The sequence below is a fragment of the Eschrichtius robustus genome, chromosome 10, assembly GCF_028021215.1.
Source record: "Eschrichtius robustus isolate mEscRob2 chromosome 10, mEscRob2.pri, whole genome shotgun sequence".
In the NCBI taxonomy this organism is placed as follows: Eukaryota; Metazoa; Chordata; class Mammalia; order Artiodactyla; family Eschrichtiidae; genus Eschrichtius; species Eschrichtius robustus.
Window position 1 is genome coordinate 11,040,472 of NC_090833.1, and position 21,390 is coordinate 11,061,861.

General features: G+C 56.0%; 1 protein-coding gene across 5 annotated transcripts in view; it reads right to left on the bottom strand.

The window, feature by feature from the left end:
• The window catches only part of NEK6 (NIMA related kinase 6), an 85,036-nt gene that overhangs the window by 3,587 nt on the left and 60,059 nt on the right, over window positions 1-21,390 (bottom strand). For all 5 annotated transcript variants that reach the window (XM_068551994.1, XM_068551991.1, XM_068551990.1 and 2 more), the window contains exons 6-9: window positions 20,596-20,704; window positions 19,443-19,550; window positions 7,644-7,738; window positions 983-1,096 (exon numbers count right to left, since the gene is read on the bottom strand). In XM_068551994.1, coding sequence (XP_068408095.1) covers window positions 983-1,096; window positions 7,644-7,738; window positions 19,443-19,550; window positions 20,596-20,704 — 426 coding nt within the window. The remainder of the gene's footprint in view (window positions 1-982; window positions 1,097-7,643; window positions 7,739-19,442; window positions 19,551-20,595; window positions 20,705-21,390) is intronic.

A 21,390-nucleotide genomic window follows, 5' to 3' on the forward strand; every position in this document is an offset into this window, starting at 1 on the left:
TTAATTACTGTGAGGCAGTGGCCTGTGGTCATGCAGGGTGGGCCCATGGAGGGCTCAGACTCCTGATCACACCCACTAGCATTGACCTTGAACAAAAATAACCCATATTGAGAATCTACTCTGAGCCAGGCCCTATGCTACAGCCAGATGATGATGGTTGTAAATGCATTGCCTTAATCCTTAATCCAATGAGGTGGAGTCCAGGATTATCCCATTTTACAGATGAGGAAACTGAGACTCAGTTCAGTGACTTGCCCAAGAATGTGAGGGGAGTATGTAAACCTGTGCCTCTGTTTACACTCTTAACCACGCTGTGCTGTAAGCCTGTCATCTCATCCTCACTTTTTATCCATGAAGGCAAAATATTAGGCCTGTTTTCAAGATGAGGGAACTGAGGCAGATGATGCTCTCCCACAGCCTCACCTGTCACAGCCTGATGGCCAGACCTGTCAGGCTGTCCTGCGCTCAGTGTAAAATGTTGAAAATAAAAGGCCAAGGGGTCTGACCTAGGTTTGTGGCGGCAAGACCAGGCTGCTTGCTTTGGTTCCCTGTCATGGGAGCAGAGTGGCCGCCAGCAGTGGTGTGGGGCCGGCCAGGCCCTGCCACCCACTGCGTCTGGCTCCTGTTGCTGGACGCCGGGAGCCCGTCTCCGGGCCCCGCAGCAGCGAGCCTCCCACTCGAGCACTGGGTTGGGAGCCAAACGGGCAAGAGGGTGCTGACGGGCCAGCTCCTGCTGGTTCCTGCCAGTGGGTGGCCTGCAGCCCTGCTGTCGGGGGGCCCACACTGGGGTCCCTGAGACCTCCGGTAAAATCAGTCTGCTTGTTTCCCCTTCTGAGTCACTTCCCCAGAAATCTTCCTTCTCGGCTCTGTTAAGTGAACCCAAGCTCAGCCCCACAGCCCTGGGATCTTGGAGCTGCCCCTCCTCGAGCCCTGCGGGTCGTCTGGAGCTCACCAGGCCCAGCCCCGGCGGCAGCAAACTCACCTTCTCAGAGTAATGTTCTCCGGGGAGAGGTGGGTAGTCACACTGCTCGATCTTCTGGCAGAGGGAGAAGAGGTTCATTTTATCTCCATAGAAGGGGCTCTGAAGAGCTGCCATCTGCAAGGAGAGGGGGATGAGAGATGAGTTTTCAGCCTTGAGGTCCAGGGCAAAAGGGGCCGCTCCAGATGGGGGTGTGGTGCTTCCGGGTCCTCACCGCAGCGGCTGTCCAGCAAGACTCCCCCATGTCCTGAGGAAGCTAGGGTTCAACAGAAAGTGGCAGTTTTAACATGATCCTTGCTATATAAGCAAATTAAACAGGACAAAGGTTTCAGTGACAAAACTGTAAAGGCAGTAAAGAAGGGGCAGCTGAGTCCTAAGGGCCAGCCGTGAGCAGGCGCACGCCTGGCCTCTGGTTTCCTCATCGAAAATGGACGCGGCTCCACCTGCAGGGCTGTGGTGAGGCAGGGCTGTGGTGAGGCTTGGCTGGCACAGGAGGCATCACAACCTGAGCGGACATCATCTAGCTCCATCCTGAAACCAGGCCCTCTGCTGGGGGACCGTGGAGGCCCCAACGGGTTCTCACCCAGTCAGGGAACTACCTGGACTCCCTACCCCACCACTCAGAGCACGACGGGGGGGGGGTGTCTTCAACAGGGGCACACAGGAGCCGTGGGCTGCCCGTGAGGCAGCCCAGCACGGCGCCCGCCAGCCCCATCTGCTGATTACTCCATAATGGGATTCAAGTGCTGCTTGCCACTCCCGCTCACTGTTGCCTGCCTCCAAATGATGGCCCGACACCTCCTGCTAATGAAGTGCCGTCGGGTAATTGTGTCCGCCTGTCCGTTTGGCCCTGGTTCCCTTCAAGGAGCCGGGCTGCCAGGGCCACTCGGCATAGACTCCACAGCCGGGGCCTGTGGGACACCTGAGGAATCCTCACTCCCCTTCAGGCTCCGGAAGGTGGGTGGGCGAACCCTGTCTCCGGGCTGGAGGAACCCGTGGTAGCCCATCAGCTTTAGTTTCCTGGTCTGCCCCATGCTCTGTTCACCCCTGTGAACAGGTCAGGTGATCCCAACAGCAAGCAGGGCTTGCCTCCTTCAGAAGCGCACAGGGGTCTTCAGAGCCCAGGCAGTGCCCTTGGGCTTCCAGATGGCCTTGGGAGAGGCAGTGTGGCCTGGAGACTTGGGGGTTTCTTCTGACCCAGGTCAGGAGTCTGCCCCGGGCAGCACCTGTGGGCCAGGTGCCTGGGCCCTGACTGACTGCTTTCACATGGGTGTCTACTCCCCCTGACCAGGGGCTTGGGCCCCTCTGAGGAGGGCTGGGAACCCGCCTGGACCGTGAAACCCACCCCTGCGGGACGGCTGCAGGGAGTGGCCCTGGCACTTGGCGGGGCAGGATAAGTATGCAGAGGCCCTGCCCCCTGTGGGCTCAGGCAGCCTGACTGAACTGGCTTTACCATCTAGCATGCAAAATGGCATCACTTGGGTGATGTATTTCCAATAATTAAAATGAGAACCTCGGGTGCAAAGGGTTAATTGGGCAGTTTCAAAAGGACATCTGTTGCTACAGTAGAGAGCAGCTGAGGCTCCAGGGCAGTCATTCGGGGTGATGTGGTGCCCTTCAAGTCACAGCAGGAGGATTAAGATGGATTTTCCTGGAAAGCGTGTCTGTTCAGAGTAGAAAGGATGTCGGCCCCACTAACACGGGCTCTAGTTTTTCACGTGTCTGACCTGGGAGAGGGACTGGGTGATCCTTTCAGCAAGCCAGCCTGATCTGATTTGCACAAAACTTGCTGTGTGGGACTCCAAAAGGGCCCCAGAATGGCGACGCATGAGCCCCGTATCTGCCGTTCCCTTCAGAGAATCTCTCCATCCTTCCTGGCACCTTCCCCACACCGTTTCAGAAAAGCTTTCTGGACAGGGTCAGCAGCGAGCTATGCCAGAGGAGTCCTCTCTGCCTCCCTGGCTCACAGTGGCTCCTGCATCCATAAATGCAGATTCTAGCGGAAGCAGCGTCCCACCTGCTCCCCTCCAGCTGCCGGTCCCGGGCCTTCCACCCAGATCAGGGCACTGGGCTGTGAAGGAACCTCTGGGGCCGCTTGAGACACTGGGATTAGAACGATTACCCCGGATGGCGAGATCTCCTCGTGCCGGCGACCACCCACCTCTGACTGGTTGAAGCAGAGGAGGAATTGCTGTCTGGGGCCTCGTTAGAACTGCCAAAGCCACGGCTCTCAGCACTGCTCCTCAAATGCAGAACTTTTCCTGCCTGGCGTTATTGGGATGACACATAGCCGGGGAAATGGGACAGTGTGGCCACTCGCCCCCGCTGGGAGGGCTCAGGGAAACTGGTGTGTGACTTAAGATGTCAGAGGGAGAAGGGGATTCTGACTCAGAGTGCACAGCGACTGCTTTTGACTCTGGCCCTGTCAGGGCCTCGGACATCCATCTCATCACCAGGATCTCCCGCGCTCGTCCGGGAGTGAAGGTTGAACCCAGAGGCTAGTTGCCAAGCAGTCTGCAGCCCTGCTTCCCCACGAGGTAGGGGGTATCCAGACCATTCTCCGGCTCAAGCCAGAATTCCAAAGCAGGATTCCATACAAGGCTGAACCTGTCCCCTGGCCCACTTTCTTGCTGGTCTCAGCCTCCTCAGGCTGAGGCTGCCGTAAGAAGGCCCCCCACTGAGGATCCTGATTCCTTCAGCTCTGTGCTCAGAGCTGAGCTCCCGTGTAAATCAATAAATCCTGCAGAGCCCAGGCAGCCTGCTGAGTGCCTCCATGGGATGGGCCGGGTAATGAAAATAAAGCGCCAGGTCTTCCAACAGGCCAAGCTTGGGCGTCCCTGCTGGGAGCTCCTGGAGGGGCCACTGAAGTTGCTGGGGGATCCTCACAACCGGGCCTTCCCCTCAAAGGGGCCCTGAGCAGAGGCCCTGCATCTCTTTCTCCACCAGTCACGCCTTCCCTGGTGGCTGGAGAGAAGGGGAGAGGCCCTGGCTCCACAAGGACCACTGGTCCCTTCCTGGCTCCTGTTCAGAGGAGGGCAGGCATCGACAGTATCAGTGCCCATCGAGGTCACTGCCTTGCTGTCTGACCCTGGGAGGTCTCTCCACCTCTCTGAGCCCGCTTTCTCCCTTACAGCAAAGCTGGGACTGGCCTGGTGTGATTCTTGTGATTCACTACAATGTCCAGGGCAGTGCTGCTCCCGGCGGCTGAGCTGTTTGGCCCGTTTCTCCTATGCTGACCTCTTCAAGACAGATCCCACTTGGCACCCCCCCTGAGGAGCTCAGGCCAGGTATAGTGCTTTGTGGCGGCTCCTCACTAGCCACGGGTCAACATCAGCACCTTAAGGTGGCCTCGGGAGGTCCTCAGTGACATCGGGATGCCCAGGTGGAAGGGGGTGTGGTGGGCTGAATAAAAGCCCCCAAAGATGTTCATGTCCTAATCCTTGGAGCCTGAGAATGTGTTGCCTTATATGGCAAAATAAATTCGGCAGATGCGATGAAATTAAGGATCCCCAGATGGGGGGAGTGTCCCAGGTGGTCCAGGTGGGCCCTAAGTGTAATCACAGTATCTTTATAAGAAGGAGCAGAGGGAGATTTTTGAGTACAGAAGAGGAGAAGGAGGTGTGCTGACTTAAGTGATACGAGGAAGAGGTCACAAGCCAAGGAATGTGGGTGGCCTTTTCATTTTCCTTGCCTTTAGTCCACTGAAATCGATTTTGGGCTTCTGGCTTCCAGAACGATAAGAGAATAATTTTAAGTTGTATGAAGTCAATCGGTAATCTGTTACAGCAGCCGTAGGAACCTAACCCAGGGGGCTCCTGAGACTTCCAGCCCGCTCCGGGGCTTGTGGGAAAGGGCAGGCCTGTCCCCACTGTGGGCAGGTTTTCTCTGGCTCTGTGCCGTCACCTGCCGCCCTGGCCCAGGTGTGTTTCCCTGCATCTGCCCAGAATCCTCGGATGTGATCTGGGTGTGCGGGTGAGATGGGGAGCCTGTCGCAGATCTATAGCTGGTGCCCTCAGGACGCACCGCAGGCTGTGCAGCGGGGGCTCCAGTCGTGTCTGGGGGGCGTTTCCTTCCAATTACCACGGCCCTTCCTGTCTGCTGGGAAAACGTCTGGTTCTGTCTTCCCACAGGGCTCGGGGGTGGCAGCCTGGGGAAGGGCCCCCACCGCCTTTGCCCTTAGAGGGGCCGCCACGCCAGCCCTCTTCTGTGGGAGGCCCGGGGCCACTGGGTTCAGGTCAGCTGTCCCCGCGGACGCAGGACTTGACTGATTTCATTGACTTCCTACTGCTGATACGCCCCTCCCTGGCTGCGAGCCTCAATAATGAAATAAACCGGCACCTCCAGGCTGGGGCGCTAACGAATGCTGCCTCTTTAGAAGTGCGTTTAGGCGCCCAAGGCAGGGACTCAGGACTGCAGTCTGCCTCTAGGGAGCTGGTGGCACCAGCACGGGAGCCCTGAGGACAGGAGCAGGGCCCAGTCACACCCTTGTCTCCTGTTTGTTTACATTTGGAGACCCACACGATTCACAGAGGCAGGAAGTGGCTTACAGAAATCCTGAACGCAGAATGGAAGAGTAAAGAACCCTGGACTAGGGACAGTATCCACGAGGGCAGGAGGACAAAGCCGAGTCTCCGAGGGGACAGACGACGGCTGGACTTTGGCTCCCCGCTGGCCAAAGCGAAAAGGGAAACGTGGCCAGCGGCTCGCTGGCACCAGCTCAGGGGGCTCTTGGGCAGCGAGGTGGGCAGTAACCGCTTCAAAGACCTGCCCCGCACTGCCGGAGGGCCTTCTGAGCCAGGTGCCGTCCACACCTCATGAGGCAGGTGTGACTCCCGTTACACTTGGGCAACTGAAGCTCCTGGAGCTCCAGGGCCTTCAGGGGGTGAGCGGGAGCTGAGCTCTGACCTCGGGTTGGTCCTTCTGACCGAGGTCTGGGCCCACACCAGGCCCCGCCTCTCTCCCACCCAAACCACCACAGCTATGGGAGCTGCGTGCTCCCCACGAGGGAAGGTTCACAGCTTTGCCCTCCTCATCCCCAGGGGCCAGAAGCCACTCTGCACCCTCAGCCACTGCAGCCCCACTGGGGGCACCGCCTGGACGCAGCTGCTCCTGTTTGGTGCTCATTAAAAGAAGTCCTCCTACAACAGACACCCCTGTGAGTCCCGGAAAGCACGGTCTGCTCCCCACTGCTGACTGCCAGGGCCTGACTCACCATAAACCTTCAAGGTGACTCCGTGGAGCGCCCACACTATGGACCTCAGAAGGGGTCCTCAGAAGGGGGCTCAGGTACAAACGCCACAAGGGCCACATCTCCAACTGGCTTCATCTTTACCCACAAGGCCACTCTTTTAAAATGAAATGTCTGCTATTAATAGGAGGCCACTGGCTTAAAAAGAAAGATGCTGTGAAGTGTAAACCTTGCAGAGGGATCAGAGTTTTGATTTCATGGTCTCCGTCTGTAATGCAGGGAGCGGGGAATCCCAGTGCCAAGAGACCCTGACTGCATAGCTGCCCCGGTCCCTGTGCATCAGCAGTGGGCAGCTGAGTCCCGAAGTTTATACCCACAGGCCATAAGTTCAATTCCCAGCATCGATACTCCCAAGGAAGCAAAGAAGTCAGTCTCTGCAACTCCAAGACACTCCTAGCGGTCCCGCAACATTATCCTGTGCATCCCTGCCCTAGGAGACTTCAGCTTATCAGTTCCAAGCCAGATGCCAGGGATGCTCAAGTCCACCCCAGGGAGAGCAGAAAAATAATCAAGGTTCCAACTTTAAACCCAAACCACGCTTGGCGTCTCATAGCCCTAGAGGGTCTTCAAAGTCTTTTATATCTGTTATTTCATTCATCTGGCCTATGACAATGCAGGACAGCTACTATTCCCATTTTACAGATGAGGAGACCAATGGAATCCCGCCCAGCACGGGATGGTCCAGGGCCAGGGCGGTGGGAGGGTGTGGCCGCCAACTTGGAGATACTAGAGGGCTCAGGCTTCCCCGCCTCTCACCGGCAGCTGCAACAGCTTCATGGCCAAGTGTGGCTTGTGCTCCCTAGACCCCCAGTTATCCAGGGTCCCCGGTGGCTGGCCAAAATGGATGGGGGCTTTACAAGTTCATGTTGTCTCATGTCTGAGCCTACCAAGACTCAGAAATATTCCTGTCCCTCCGTCCAGGGTGGCCACCAGATCTGGAAACGGCCATCTGGTGGCTCCATCTCACAGCCCAGGGGAGACGGTGGTGGTCTCTAGTGAGACCCACGTTGCTGAGCTTGGAAGAACGTGACCGCCCCTCAGTGGGGAGCGTTTCAGAGGCATGGGGCCTGATCCATGGATAAATGACAAATAGTGAACAGAATCACCCTGGTTACCAGGGAAACCGGGGCAACCAGATCCCCCTGCCTGTGCTCCTTCCATCAACAAGCAGACACTGGACTCTCCGTCTGGTTCAAGTCTATCTCCCTTCCCAGATCTGAGCATCCCAAGGGTGAGTGGCACCTAGCCTGCAAGTGACCACCCCTCTAACCTCTTCCAGCCTGACACTGCTAATCAGGCAGACGTTAGACCAAGTGGGGTGAAGGACAGGACCCAGATGGTACCAGGCCTGCCCCAGCTGGGTGCCCACCATGCACGCCCCACCAAATGCCACTGAGCTGCAGGCCAGACACTCACCTCGTACAGCAAACAGCCCAGAGACCAGATGTCAGACTTGAAGTTGTAGCCGTTCTCATGGATCCTCTCTGGTGACATGTAGTATGGTGTCCCCACTGAAACACAGCAAAAGGATGGGTGCTTATCCTCTGTGCAGGGGCAGCACAGGAGGGAGAGGTGGGGAGGGTGAGGGCTGGGGAGAGGCCTGGCCTCAGCCTCACCAGGATCCTGGGCAGCCCCCTCACCCTCTCTTCCTGTCTCCTCCTCTGTCAAATGAGAGGGCTGGGCCAGACTGGAGGTTCCCACGCTGGGAGGGCCCTAAAAGCCCCTGGAGATAGGGACCCACCCAGACCTGACAATCAGTCTGGGGGCTGAGCAGCTGAAGACTGGTGTTTCTGCCAACTGCCCGGGGGGAGTGGGACACAGTGGCCAGGCTCTGGGAAGCAACGGACCAAAATATCCTCTAAGGTGACTGTTTGAATCCCAGAAGAGTCCAGATAAGGCTCTCAACAGTGAAAACAACCACCGTGAATGTGGACCAACCATGGCCCGTGTCTTAGCCCATTTTACAGATGGGGAAACTGAGGCTCCGAAAAGTGGCAGGACTGAGGTTCAAACACAGATCTTCAGGCTCCAGAAACTGAACTCTTAGCCACCACCCTTGGCTACTAGCACCAATCAGCATGTCCAGACTTGGGGCTGGCTGAGATTTCTTAGCCAGAATAGAAAAGATACTAACCACTAAAGAAAAGATGGATTAACTGGACTTCATTAAAATTAGGAACTTCAGTTCACCAAAAAACCATTCAGAGAGTTAAAAGGCAAGCCACAGAGTGGGAGAAAATCGTCTCAAAACATATACCCAACAATGGCCTCATATACAGAATATATTTTAAAACTTCTATAAATCAATATACAAGGGCTTCCCTGGTGGCGCAGTGGTTGGGAGTCTGCCTGCCAATGCAGGGGACACGGGTTCGAGCCCTGGTCTGGGAAGATTCCACATGCCGCAGAGCAACTAGGCCCGTGAGCCACAATTACTGAGCCTGCGCGTCTGGAGCCTGTGCTCCGCAACAAGAGAGGCCGCGATAGTGAGAGGCCCGCGCACCGCGATGAAGAGTGGTCCCCGCTTGCCACAGCTAGAGAAAGCCCTCGCACAGAAACGAAGACCCAACACAGCCATAAATAAATAAAAAATAAATAAATAAATAAAAATTAAAAAAAAAAAATTAAAAAAAAAAGTTTAAAAAAAAAAAAATCAATATACAAAAGACAAACATCCCCCTCCCTCAAATTAGCAAAAGACTTGAAGGGGTATTTCACAAAGGAGAATATCCAAATGGCCAATAAGCACACGAAACGATACTGTGTTTCTCATTACTCACCAGGGCAATGCAAATTAATAGCACAATGAGGTACTACCTACCACCTACCCACCTGAATAGTTAAAGTTAAAAAGACTGAGATAAACCAAGGTGGTGATGTGCGGAGCAACTGGAACCCTCATGCATTGCTGACGGGGCCGTAAAATGGCACGATCACTTTGGAAAACCATTTGGCAGTATCTACTACAGCTTAACACTGCCTACACTATATAACCCAGCAATTCCACTCCTAGGTACACGCCCAAGAGAAATGAGTGCTCTGTCCATCAAGAGACATGATCAAGAATGTGCAGAGTGGCTTTATTCGTAATAGCAAGAAACTGGAAACAAATGGTAATCACCAGTAGAAGAGATAAACTGATAATGTGGTCTGTTCACACAATGGAATACTAAACAGCAACGAACAAGAGCAAATCTCAGGTACGTGCCACAAAATGGATCAACTGCCCAGACGCAATGTTGAGGGAAAGTAGCCAGGCACAAAAGAGGACCCACTATTTGATTCCATTTTTATCAAAAACAGGAAAAATTACTCTATGGGGGAAGTGATCAGGAAAGGGCTTGAGAGAGCTTTACTGTATGCATATCATGTCTCAATTAAAAAGCAGAGGAGTCACACTTGAATATCTGGATGGAGCTGGGCAAAGATGGGAGGATTTCCTGACAGGTGGTGAGCTCCCCATCACCAGAGGCGTGCAAGCTGCAGCAGAGGGGCTGAATTGGCAGGGCCGAGGAGGGGCCCAGGAATCTGGATTTGTAACCACAGATTTGTAACCTGAGATTCTGATATCAGTCCATTTGGAAGATGACTGTTCTGGAGGCTTTAGGACCAGATTTTAAAGGTTGCTACACAGAGGACATTTTCACTGGCCTGGAGTCACCATGTGAATGTGACAGTGGCTGCTGCTGTTTTGGCCAGAGTCTGTGAAGGGAGCTGGAGTCCAGCGTGGCGGAGGCCGAGCCTGAGATGTGGACTGATGACCCCAGGAAGGAGGGATGTCCAGCACCACATGTGGGAACACAGGGGACCCTGGGAGGGGAAGAGGCCTGTTGATGAGCTGGACTAGGAAAGTGACGGGTGCCCCAAAGCAGGGGCCCAGACTTCAGGCTGTCATGGGCCAAAGATGTTTCTGAGCAACTTATGTTTGCCAAGTAAAGGTGTTTAAATAAAACACAAAATCCCAACTACCATTTTGTGTCACTACTATTCAGTTTAACACTAGAACAAGTATTTGGGTTGGCCAAAAAGTTTATTTGGGTTTTTCCATAAGATCTTACAGAAAACCCAAACGAACTTTTTGGCCAACCCAAATAGAGACTCAATCTCAAGATCAAGGACAGTACTTCACATTGAAAAAGTTTAGCTGTTTGAAAACTTTATCATCTTCTTGCTTTTCTCATCTCATTGGAGATGGGTGAGAAATTCTGTCATGCCTGACTTGTAGAGGCTGTGAACAGTGTTGGAAACCCACGCTCCTGGCATGAGCACGCTGGGGGCAGGACCTTGTTACCAAAATGTCCCAGTGCCCTGCTCAGGACTGGGTCATAGCAGGCATCTTCTAAGCATCTACTCACTGAATCAATGAAGCCATCTGCATGTTATCAGATAGTATGTATCAGGGTTAACACTTTTTTTCTTGTAGCCTAACACACTATTTACTTAACTGATGTCTGCCCAAGAGGGACTACCTGATGAGTGCTGTATCAGGGTACCAAGCATTCTTTGATGGCAATAATCCCAGGAGAGCAGACATCACTTAAATACATGTTTTGCGAACTGTGTCATCCTATATGCATACGTTATGGCTGAAATCAGGGGGCTAATTGCTATTCAGCAGAAAGAGCTGTCAGTCAACACATGAACCCATGTGGGATTCTATAAGCAAACTGCGACTTCCAGTAGCAACCCCTTGTATATTTCAGCCACAAGGGAGCAAAATGAAAATGAACGGGCAAGTGTGAAATGGATGACTTTGTCATAGCCAAACCACAGGATGAAATCCAAACAGTTCTCACTTAACAGCGGGAACCTCAGACCAAACTATAAGTGATTCTAGCACTCAGGGTGCTGTGGGTGGACCTGCCTGCGAGGTGAGAACAGTCTCCTGCAGAGAACAACCACAGGGGGCTGATGGGGTGCAGAGACAGCAGGGGAGAGGCAGAGGTCAGAGGCCCTGTCCTCAGTGAGGGACAGCAGTGCCCACCGTCTGGCTGCACCACATCCTTAAGACCCCTGGCCAACCCCTGCCCCCGACCTGGCCAGGCTGGGTGTGTGGGCTGGCCCTGACACCTCTCACCACCCTCAGTCTTATCCTCTGCTCATTCTAGATGAGTGGCCAGGCTTTGGTCTGGGGCTGCCTTGGCCAGGCCCATCCGAAAATGAAGTCTCTGAGAAGCTGTCCCCCCGGCTCCAACCCCGGCCTGCCCTCCAGTTCACCTCTGTGCCTCTGCCTCCTGGTGAGTTCAAGGTCAAGTTGGCCACGGAGAGCTAGCTGCTTGCTGAGGTCTGGCCATTTGGTTTGTCCCCCTGTCCCTCTGCTGGGGCTCCAGATCCCTGCCTCAGCCCTGCTTGGGGTAAAAGCCTGGGGGCACCAGGGAGAGAAAGGTCAGGGGCTTCACCACCCCTTCCCTCCACTCTCCACCCCAGCCTTCTACCTCTTCATTGCTCCTTCTGCTTGTACCCCAGTTTCCTCTGGTGTTAAGCGGGAAAAGGCAAACGCCCAAATGTGATTTGTACTTTCTTCTAAGATGCCAGTGCTGCATACGCCATCCATCCATCCATCCATCCATCCATCCATCCATCCATCCATCCATCCGTCTGTCCATCCATCCATCCACCAGTCTGTCCATCCATCCATCCATCCGTCTGTCTGTCCATCCATCCATCCACCAGTCTGTCCATCCATCCATCCATCCATCCATCCATCCATCCATCCATCCATCCGTCTGTCCATCCATCCATCTGTCTGTCCATCCATCCATCCGTCCATCCATCCGTCCGTCCATCCGTCTGTCCATCCATCCATCCATCCATCCATCCATCCATCCGTCTGTCTGTCCGTCCATCCATCCATCCATCCATCCATCCGTCTGTCCATCCATCCATCCATCCACCAGTCTGTCCATCCATCCATCCATCCATCCATCCATCCATCCATCCGTCCATCCATCCATCTGTCTGTCCATCCATCCATCCATCCATCCGTCTGTCCGTCCATCCATCCATCCATCCATCCATCCGTCTGTCCATCCATCCATCCACCAGTCTGTCCATCCATCCATCCATCCGTCTGTCTGTCCATCCATCCATCCACCAGTCTGTCCATCCATCCATCCATCCATCCATCCATCCATCCATCCATCCATCCATCTGTCTGTCCATCCATCCGTCTGTCCATCCATCCATCCATCCATCCATACATCCGTCCGTCCATCCGTCTGTCCATCCATCCATCCGTCCGTCCGTCCGTCCGTCCGTCCGTCCGTCCGTCCATCCATCCATCCATCCATCCATCCATCCATCAGTCTGTCCATCCATCCATCCACCCGCCCATCTGTATTCAATGTTAACTGAGCCTTGACGCTGTGCTGGGCCCTCCCAGGAGTGGGTCCATCAGGAGGTGGTGAGTCGCCTGTCCCAGCAAGTGTCTAGAAGGAGCCAGTTGAGCAAGGAAAGACTGGACTGATGAGTGGGCGTAGCCAAATCACCTGGAAGAAGTTGTTATAAATCTGAACCCCCAGCCCAATCCCAGGCCTGTGGAACCAGAACCTCCAGGGCTGGAACTTGGACACCTGCATCTCCCACAAGCTCCCAGAGTGTCTGATACGTGTTACAACCTGAGAGGGGCTGTGCAAAGCCTCCCCGACCTGCCCTCCTTTCAGATGCGCAGAAACATCCGTGGAACAAATGAATTCATGAAGCATTAACTGAGGGAAGTTTGGCCGGCCACTGGGTCCTCATGTTCCTGCCTCTGGGCAGCTTCTCTTGTCCCCTGACCCAGGGGAGGGGCTGCTCCCCCTTGGTCTGTGCTCTGCCTCTCAGAGGGGTTCTCAACTTGTGCTAGAGGTATACAAAGCTGCAGGGGGCGAACACAGCACCTCTTCCTGTTTTACCAGCTTTCCCTGGGAATAAGCCTGTAAAACCCGATTTTTATACCAACAGGAAGTGCTCAAACATTATAAAGGATAATGCACAACCTGCCTGAGTTTTAAAGATAAAAATGAGAGACTTCAAAGAAGTTCCAAGCTTGCAGCGGGCCCTGGAGGATGTGACCCTGAACCCCAGGGGAGCGGTGATTCTGGGGAAGAGAGGGAGAAGCTGGCACGGGGAGGAGCCTCCACAGACAGTGGCCCTGCAGGCCCGGCTCCCTGTCCTGCCCGGGGGTGGGGGGGGGGTGCCCCTGTGGGCCCTTCCGGCCGGCAAAGCAGCAGCACAGTCTCACGGAGACGCTCAGACGCAGAGCGAACACAGCCAGGGTCTCAAATCCCCTTCCAGCATCTCCCCTGCAGGCGCCCAGCCCCGCCCCCAGCCTCCCCTCCGGGGATGGAGCTCTGCATATGAAAGAGGAGCCTCACAAACCCTGACCTTCCCCGCGTCTTCACCTAGAACTCCCAGATTTCAAACCGGGCAGATATCAGAGGAGAACGCGGGACCTCAAAGCAGAGGCTGATTAAAGGGCCCCGCTTCCCAAGATGCGCCACTCCTGTCAAAACAAACTCTGCCGTGTTTTGAAATGCTCACGGTGTTTGAAACATGTTCATTAGATGTGAAAAAGGCAAAGATTTCACATGAAGGGGAGGCTGCATCTGTGGGCTGCACTTCTTCCCGGAATGGTGGTTTTGAAAATGGCTGGGAAACCGGGTGTGGGTGCTGACATGCATCCCCCGGGCGCGCCGGGAGGCCTGGGCGCCATCCTGACGGCAAAGGAGCTGCACCCCAGCCAGGTCTGAACCCACTGCAACCACTGGTGAGCAGAGAAGTGGACCGCTGTCTCAGCCTCGTCTCCCCATCGGCGGAACACGGGGTGAACTCATGGTCCTCGGGGTCCTCTCTGCCACACTTTGGAGCCTCGGTCTCCCTCTCTGGAAAATGGGGATAGTTCAACCTCCTGGCACACAGACATGCAGGCAGAAGGGCCCTGGGAAGGCTGTGCTGCTACCACAGACCCCGCGGGGTGGAGGCGGGGTGAGGGGAGTGGACTGAGGAAAGGAGGGCTGGGGGTGGCCAAGAGGGCAGAACAAAGGAGCAGGTGAGGACCAGATTCCTCCTCTGTCCTGCACGAGACCCCGGCCTGTGAAACTCCCTCCCCGCTGCCCCCAACATCAATCAGGCCTCACATCCTGAGGGGGCTCCCCTCCCATCTGGCCCTCTGGCCGCTGCCCTAGCAGCTCCGCCTCACCTGGACGACTGGCGGCTTAGCCCCCCGCTGTCCTGCCCATTCCCACCCGTCCTACACCCCAAGGCAGGGGCGACGCCCCTGCCCCTAAGGCCGACTGGCTCCTCATCCCACAAGAGAGAAAAGCCGGGTCCTCAGCCTGGCATTCGAGGCCTCTCCAAACTCTCCCCGCTCCCCCCAACGCTGGATCTCTGGGCAGCAACACACACGCACACGCACACGCACACCCTTACAGGCTCACCTGTGCCGCCGCTTGTTATCAAGTTCTCCTTAAATTAATTACCAGCTGACCCCATGCCAGGCTACACTTGGCCCTCTGGAGAAGCACTGGTGTTGAAAAAACATTGCACTTTTATCAGCGTTGATTCCAGATTGTTATATCTGCCTATTTTTAGTTCCCACATGGAACATCTCTAACAGATGTCAGGTAGCACGATTCTGCGATTCTACGCAGGACCCTGTGTTTTCCAGGTATCAGGGGCTCATCCAAGGTGGCTCAGGGAGCCTCGGAGGAAACCCTGGCGTGGCCATGCCTCGCCCGCCACGTGGCTCTGGCTGGAGCACCACCCACCTGGCATCACAAAGGTGCTCGCCTCACTGCACCTGGGATTCCTCCCCTGTTAACCGGCTGTGATAATTCCCACCCCCAGGGCGGCTGGAGCACTAAACAAGGTACCACCTAGGACATGATTATTAGAACAGTGCTTTGTTCGAGGTGAAGACGCTAAATGGATTCCCCCCGAGGCTGTAAGCTCCAGAGGGCAGGGGCCTTCCGGGTGAGCGGCCCAAACCTTAGAGTGAGTGAATGAACAAGCTGTGGTTTGCATCCTAGGCCCGGGTCGATTCCTCATTGGCCGTCCCCTTGAGCCCTTCCCTTTCCTCCCTGCCACCAGCTCATCTTGTTCTAACGGTTTGTGTCCCTGAAAATGCCAGGGATGCGGCAGACAAGCCAGGAGCCACTCACCAGCCACAGGTGATTTCCCCCCGCCAGGTGTCAGCGCTTATAACCTGGGCTCCACCTATTGAAGCAGGTTTTCTGGGCCAGTTGTTCCCAGGTGTCCTGGGCTGCCAGGACGAAGCAGGAGGTCGCCAGGGACACATCTGCATGATGCTCTGAGCCCACACTGATGGGGCCCCCGGGGCGCCTGGCCGTGGGCACACTCATGGGGGCGATGTCATGACAGGAGAGGCTCAATCCTCCTTCCCTGTGGCCCAGGACAAGCCCCAGGTCCCACACGGCCCACAGCTAGGAGGTTGGGTGGGCTTCCCCCCAGGGCGCTGTCAGTGTTCCCCACCCAGAGAGCTCACTGGTCTCCAAGCCCACTTCCCGGCAGGTGCCGTGGAGAGCTGCTGACCCCCCAAGGGCTCCAGTCCCTGCCTGCCCAGGGACCACAGGGATGTGGCAGCGCCTCTCTGAGCCTCAGTTCCGTCATCTGTCAAATGAAGATATAAGCCTTATGGGGATAACGCTTTAAGAAGCAACATGTTTTTCAAACAACCTTTAAGCCTTGTCTTCTTTGTTAACCCACCTCCTTGGCGAGTTCAGTGACTATAGAAAACGGAAGTAAAGGGCAGCCCTGGGATGGGGTGAGGCAGCTCCAGGCCCCCAGTGGCCCCCGGGGCTCCTCATGTACAGCTGAGTCACGGAGCCCAGCACTGTGCCTGCACACAGTGGGCCTGCAGGAGACGGTTCCACCTGCCCTCACCCAGCACCACCCTGGGGCTGTCGGTCTCCCCGCCAGTCTGGGGGCCCCCTGAGAGCAGGGAAGGCTGCATCCTCTCATGTCCCCATAACCTCACATCTCAGGCCCAGCCCAGGGCCAGGGCGTTCGGCTCAGGGAAGGGAGAAGGAGGGATTTATGCCCTATGGCCAGGCCAGGGCTCAGCGGCCTGGGAAAGCATGCCCTGACTGCAGGTACCTGACAGGGGTTGCCTCCAACCGGACCTGTTCCCCCATCCCCCCGAGAGGCAGTGTGGAGCCCTGCACGGGCCTGGGTGTGAGCCTGCCTTACCTCCCACCCCAGATCCCAGCCCGAGGCTGCCCTGTCTCCTCTGCGGAGCGGGAAGGGCCTTGCTCTCCCAGCCCCACAATTTGTCTTGCAGCTGCTGCCGTTGCTTGGAGCGAGACACTTGCTTGTAGCTTGTGAGCTGTGTGTAGGCAAATCTTTCATTTTTCTTTCATTATGCCGGCGTGTACTGTCACTTAATTTTTATGTATGCAATCCTTCCTGACAAATATGATCTGCTGCCTGGTAATTCGTCTGACGCTCATTCTGTTCCGCGCTCTAATTACGGCTCCTATTCCTGACACCGAAGCAGCCGCTCTGCCACCGCTGGGTACTGCACCTGTCAGCCCGGCCATGGCATGACTAATGCCCTTTCATGCCAGCCTCGTGTTAGCAAATACAGAGGCGGGGAGGGGGCTGGGGGAGGAGGAGGCAGGAGGAGATGGGATGTGCATAAGCCCTGACGTGGGTCAGCAGCCTCCGGAGACAAGGTGGCTGCCGGGGCAACGTGGCTGCCACCAGGGCATCCCCACACAGTAGGTGCGCAGAGATGCAACGGACGCATAACTCCTACCCATGCACAGGGTATGGAGGAGCCTCTGTCCCCCAAATCCTTCCTGCATCACGACGCAACTGCAATTAGTTCAATCTCCTGCGCCACCAAACGTGTGTGCAAGACTTAGCTGTGTGCAGAACCTCGCTATGGAAAGGGGGTCTTTCTCCTGTGTCTTGGAGACCTCAGGCCCTGGGCTTTGGCTCTGCACTGTTGCCGTCATGGGGCCTGGCCCTCGGTTCTCGGTTCTGGCAGCAGGGCCTTGCCGAGCCCGTGCGGGCCTCTCAGCTCGGTGGGCAAACGGCCCCAGGAGGGCTCTTTCCACCCACCACGCGGCCTGACAGCCACTCAGAGGCCTCGGGAAGAGCCAGGCTTACCCGGGCGGCCTTTTCCCAAGTTCCAATTCCTTCTCATTAATATGATAAGTGCACCAGTCCAAGTCAATAAACTCACGCTGTCGGACGAGCCCGAATTTCTGCCCGTTCCTAATGATGTGATCTTAACCAGCTCTGACGAGTGCTGCAGTCTCTTCCCCAGCGGGACGGAGGAGGGCTGGGGCCTGACTGACAGGGGACAGGAGGCAGTGGCTTTAACTCTGCTCTTTTGACGGTTTCCCTTGAATTTCTGGCCTTTTTGAAGCTCTTAAACCAGAGGGGTAAACGGTCCCAAACTGACAAGACACACTGATTTTCCCAAAGAGAAGGGTCTGAGGGGAGCGGGAAAGACAGTTTCCTCCCAGGAACGGGGAGTTGGTGGCTGAGTTCCCGAGGGAGGTCCTTCCAGGACCCTTGACCCTGGTCTCCTGGAAGAAGCATGGGCCCTGCACCGGGAGGCCTGCATTTGGGTCCTGGCTCTGCTGCCACATGACTCAGAAGAATCACTCTAGTTCCTTGGGTTTTAGATTCCTCATCAGCACAAAGGAAGGATCCCACAGACCCTCACATCTGTTTGAGGCATGAATGAAGTGTCACGAACTCACGGGTTGGCGGGTCCTTGAACATCCTTTCATTCTGACCTAATGGAAGAGCCATGACACGCCAGCTGCTAAGGAGGACGGGCCAGGGGTCCTCCGGGGTCAGATGGGGACGAGGGTTTCAAAACAACCACACATACACACACACACACACGTTCCCAGCTGGGAGCTGCTGATCTCTGAGTTAGCATGTTTCTCCAGATTGTGTGCTACACCCTGAGAGCCTCCAGCCATCAGGACCTGTATGAACAGTGACAGTTTCCACCAGGAAAGTGTGTCTTCCAGAAAGCACCTCCGCCGTCACCAGAAGACGCTGTGTGTCTCCCGGCATGCCGCAGGCTCTTGGGGACGGGGAGACACAAGACGCACTGGCTGGGCCGTGGACTGCGGGGCAGATGAGTGGAGAACAGAGTGGTTTTCAAGGGGCCAGGCCTGTGGCTGCAGCAGCGCACGGAGAGGGAAGCCTCAGGCACCATCTTCTCAAACGCCACCCCAAAGAGCCAGGAATCCCTCAGGGAAAGGGGAGATGCCCCTACACCCCTCCCCATCATGAAATGTTCCCCCATGGCCCTGGTCATAGCACATAGGGGACCCTACTTCTGTGTTCCACTGGGGACTTTGCTGGTTTCTAATTAAATGTCATTCTAATTAAATGTAAAATTCTCCATGGGTCCAAGTTTTGTATTCACTCACGTATCCGGATTCCAAAGCTGGGCAGTGCTTAACGTGACCCAAAACACACATGTGATCTCCAAGTCTCCTCCGGCATCCGGCCCTCAGCGCTCCCACACTCCTGGGATGGTGCCTGCCCACTGAGCTTAGCATTCAAGGCCCCGCCCGCCTTCCTTGCCACCCAAGGTCCCTCAGCCCTGATACCTCATCCCTTCCCCCGTGCCCCGCCAGCTCCTATTCACTCCCCACAGCTCAGCTAGAAAGTCACCTCTACCGGGTGAGCACTTGGCCCCCACAGCTTTGAAACTGCCTATTTAAAAGCCAAAAACTGGAACAGCCCAAACGTCCGCCAGCAGGAGGAACAGCCCACGTGGGTGAATTAAGTGTTGAGAACTCATGGGTTGGCGGGTCCTTGAACATCCTTTCATTCTGACCTAACGGAAGAACCACGACGCACCAGCTGCTAAGGAGGCCGGGCCAGGGGTCCTCTGGGGTCAGATGGGGACGAGGGTTTCAAAACAACCACACGCACACACACACACACGATGGGATACCACGCAGCAACGAGAAAGACGGAATGGCTGCCGGTGCGACCACAGAGCCACATCTCCCCACCCCCTAAAGCGTGAGTGTGTGAGGATGCAGGGGAGCCCCACCCTGGGCTCCTTGGGGCCTTGGTTTACTCCCCTCTGGTCACTGTTCTGAAGAAGAATGTCTGGGGTTCAACAAGGCATTTTGCTGCACTAACTAACCAAAGGCACCATGGGGACAGTGTCCGCATCTCCCCATGTCATCCAGGACCCTGCGGGTGGTTGGGCGTGGACGGGCCCCTTACCTAGGGAGTGGGCCGCGGTGGTCTCAGAGCTGAAGAAGCGGCCCAGGCCGAGGTCACCGAGCTTCACGATGCCCGTGGCTGTGATGAACACGTTGGCAGGCTTGATGTCTGCAGGGGAAGGACAGGGGTTGGTGTGGGATCAGAGGTGGGGATGGCTGGGGAGGGGCAGGACAGAGGAGGAGGCCTGGGGGTGGGTGGAGGGGAGGGCCCTTCAGGTGATGGGGGCTCAGCCGCCAGTCCTGCTCCCTCAGGGCGAGGCCCCAGCCCTGCCTCTGCCCAGCTGTGGACCTTGAGAAACGTAGCCTCAGTTTCCTCATCTGTGAAATGGGTCTAACTTCACTACGTCACAGGGCTGCTGTGAGGTCTAGGAGGGCAGGGATTTTTGTGTTCGTTTCCTCTTTTACAGCTAGAGCAGGCACTCAGAAAATTTGTGTAACAGATGAAGGAGGCGCTCAGGGAGGTAACCTGTGCTGTTCCCCAGTGACTAGGGCAGTGCCTCGCATACAGCAGACACTGATAAATGCAGGTGGAATGAATGTATGGAGGAATCAGTGAAGTCATCTACGTGACTCCTTCCAGCAGGCTCCTTCCTCACAGTTCAGGATGATGTCAACTTTCAGAAACACTTACCTCCTCTGCCTAGCCAACTCCTACTAAGACTTCAAAGCCCATATTAAAGTTCCCTTTTCCAGGATGCTTTCCTTGCCCTCCCAGGCAGAGCTGGTGGCAATACTGGAACTGGCCATGACTGGGTCACCTCCCTCCCAGTCTCTCCACCCAACCCTTGCTGCGGCCCCCTCTGTGCTGGCTCCGGGCTGGGGTTGGGGGCTGGAGATTATGTGCCGAGCATGGTCCCTGTCCTTGGGGTCCATGTAACTACACGGTATTTGGTGCTCCCACCATGGGGGGCCCCTGCCAGGGGCAAGAGCCACGAGGCACGGGTGTACATTCGAGTCTGGGGCCTCACACGCCCATTCTCTGACCCCATAAGGACAGGCGAGATGCTGGACACCCACTGGATGGGGAATACAAAGTGGTCCAACTTCCACATGGCTGTCCCTTGAGGAGCCCGGAGCCGAGGGGAAAGCTGCGTCCTGGGGTCCAGCCTCCCGGCTGGCTCTGGGCCCCGAGGCCCCGGCGGGCCGGCACGTACCTCGGTGCATCACCCGGCGGGAGTGCATGTGTTCCACGGCGCTGCACAGCTGCACAAAGTACTTCCACACTGTCCTCTCGGGAATGAGTCGCTTCTGCTTCTTGAAATACTGCGGTGGGGGAGACAGACACATGGACAGGCCTGGGTGATGGGCCGAGAGGGAGGGCAGCTGTAGGGTACTGGCCCCGTCCTATCCCCAGCGGTCATCTGTCCGCCGCCAGCACCAGCATCGGGCTCCCTGAGGGCAGGGCAGACCTTGCCCAAAGCGGATGTCCTGGACGGCTTTGCTGAAGGAATGCCTGGACCACATTTATTTTTTTTTTAATATTTATTTATTTAGGCTGTGCCGGGTCTTAGTTGTGGCACGCAGGATATCTTCGTTGCGGCATGCATGTGGGATCTAGTTTCCCGACCAAGGATTGAACCTGAGCACCCTGCATTGGGAGTGTGGAGTCTTACCCACTGGACCACCAGGGAAGTCCCCCCGGACCACATTTTAAAGGCTACTCTCGATCACCCTTTCCCTGGAATCTCCTGGACACGCATCCATCTCCTCCCACTGCCTGACAGGGAGTTCCCTGCAGGAGTGACTGGTGTGGACTCTCTGCCCTGGCCCTGGTCTGGCCCAGGATGGGGGCACCCAAGACATGCTTGGTGGTTAAATCACAGCTCCCCTCCTTGGAGCCAGCAAACCTCAGCATACATAGAACCTCAAGGAAGCATGCCAAGAACCTCAAGGAAGTGGGCTTGACATTCTCAAATGGACCCCCTCAGTTTCGAAAGGCAAAACCTACT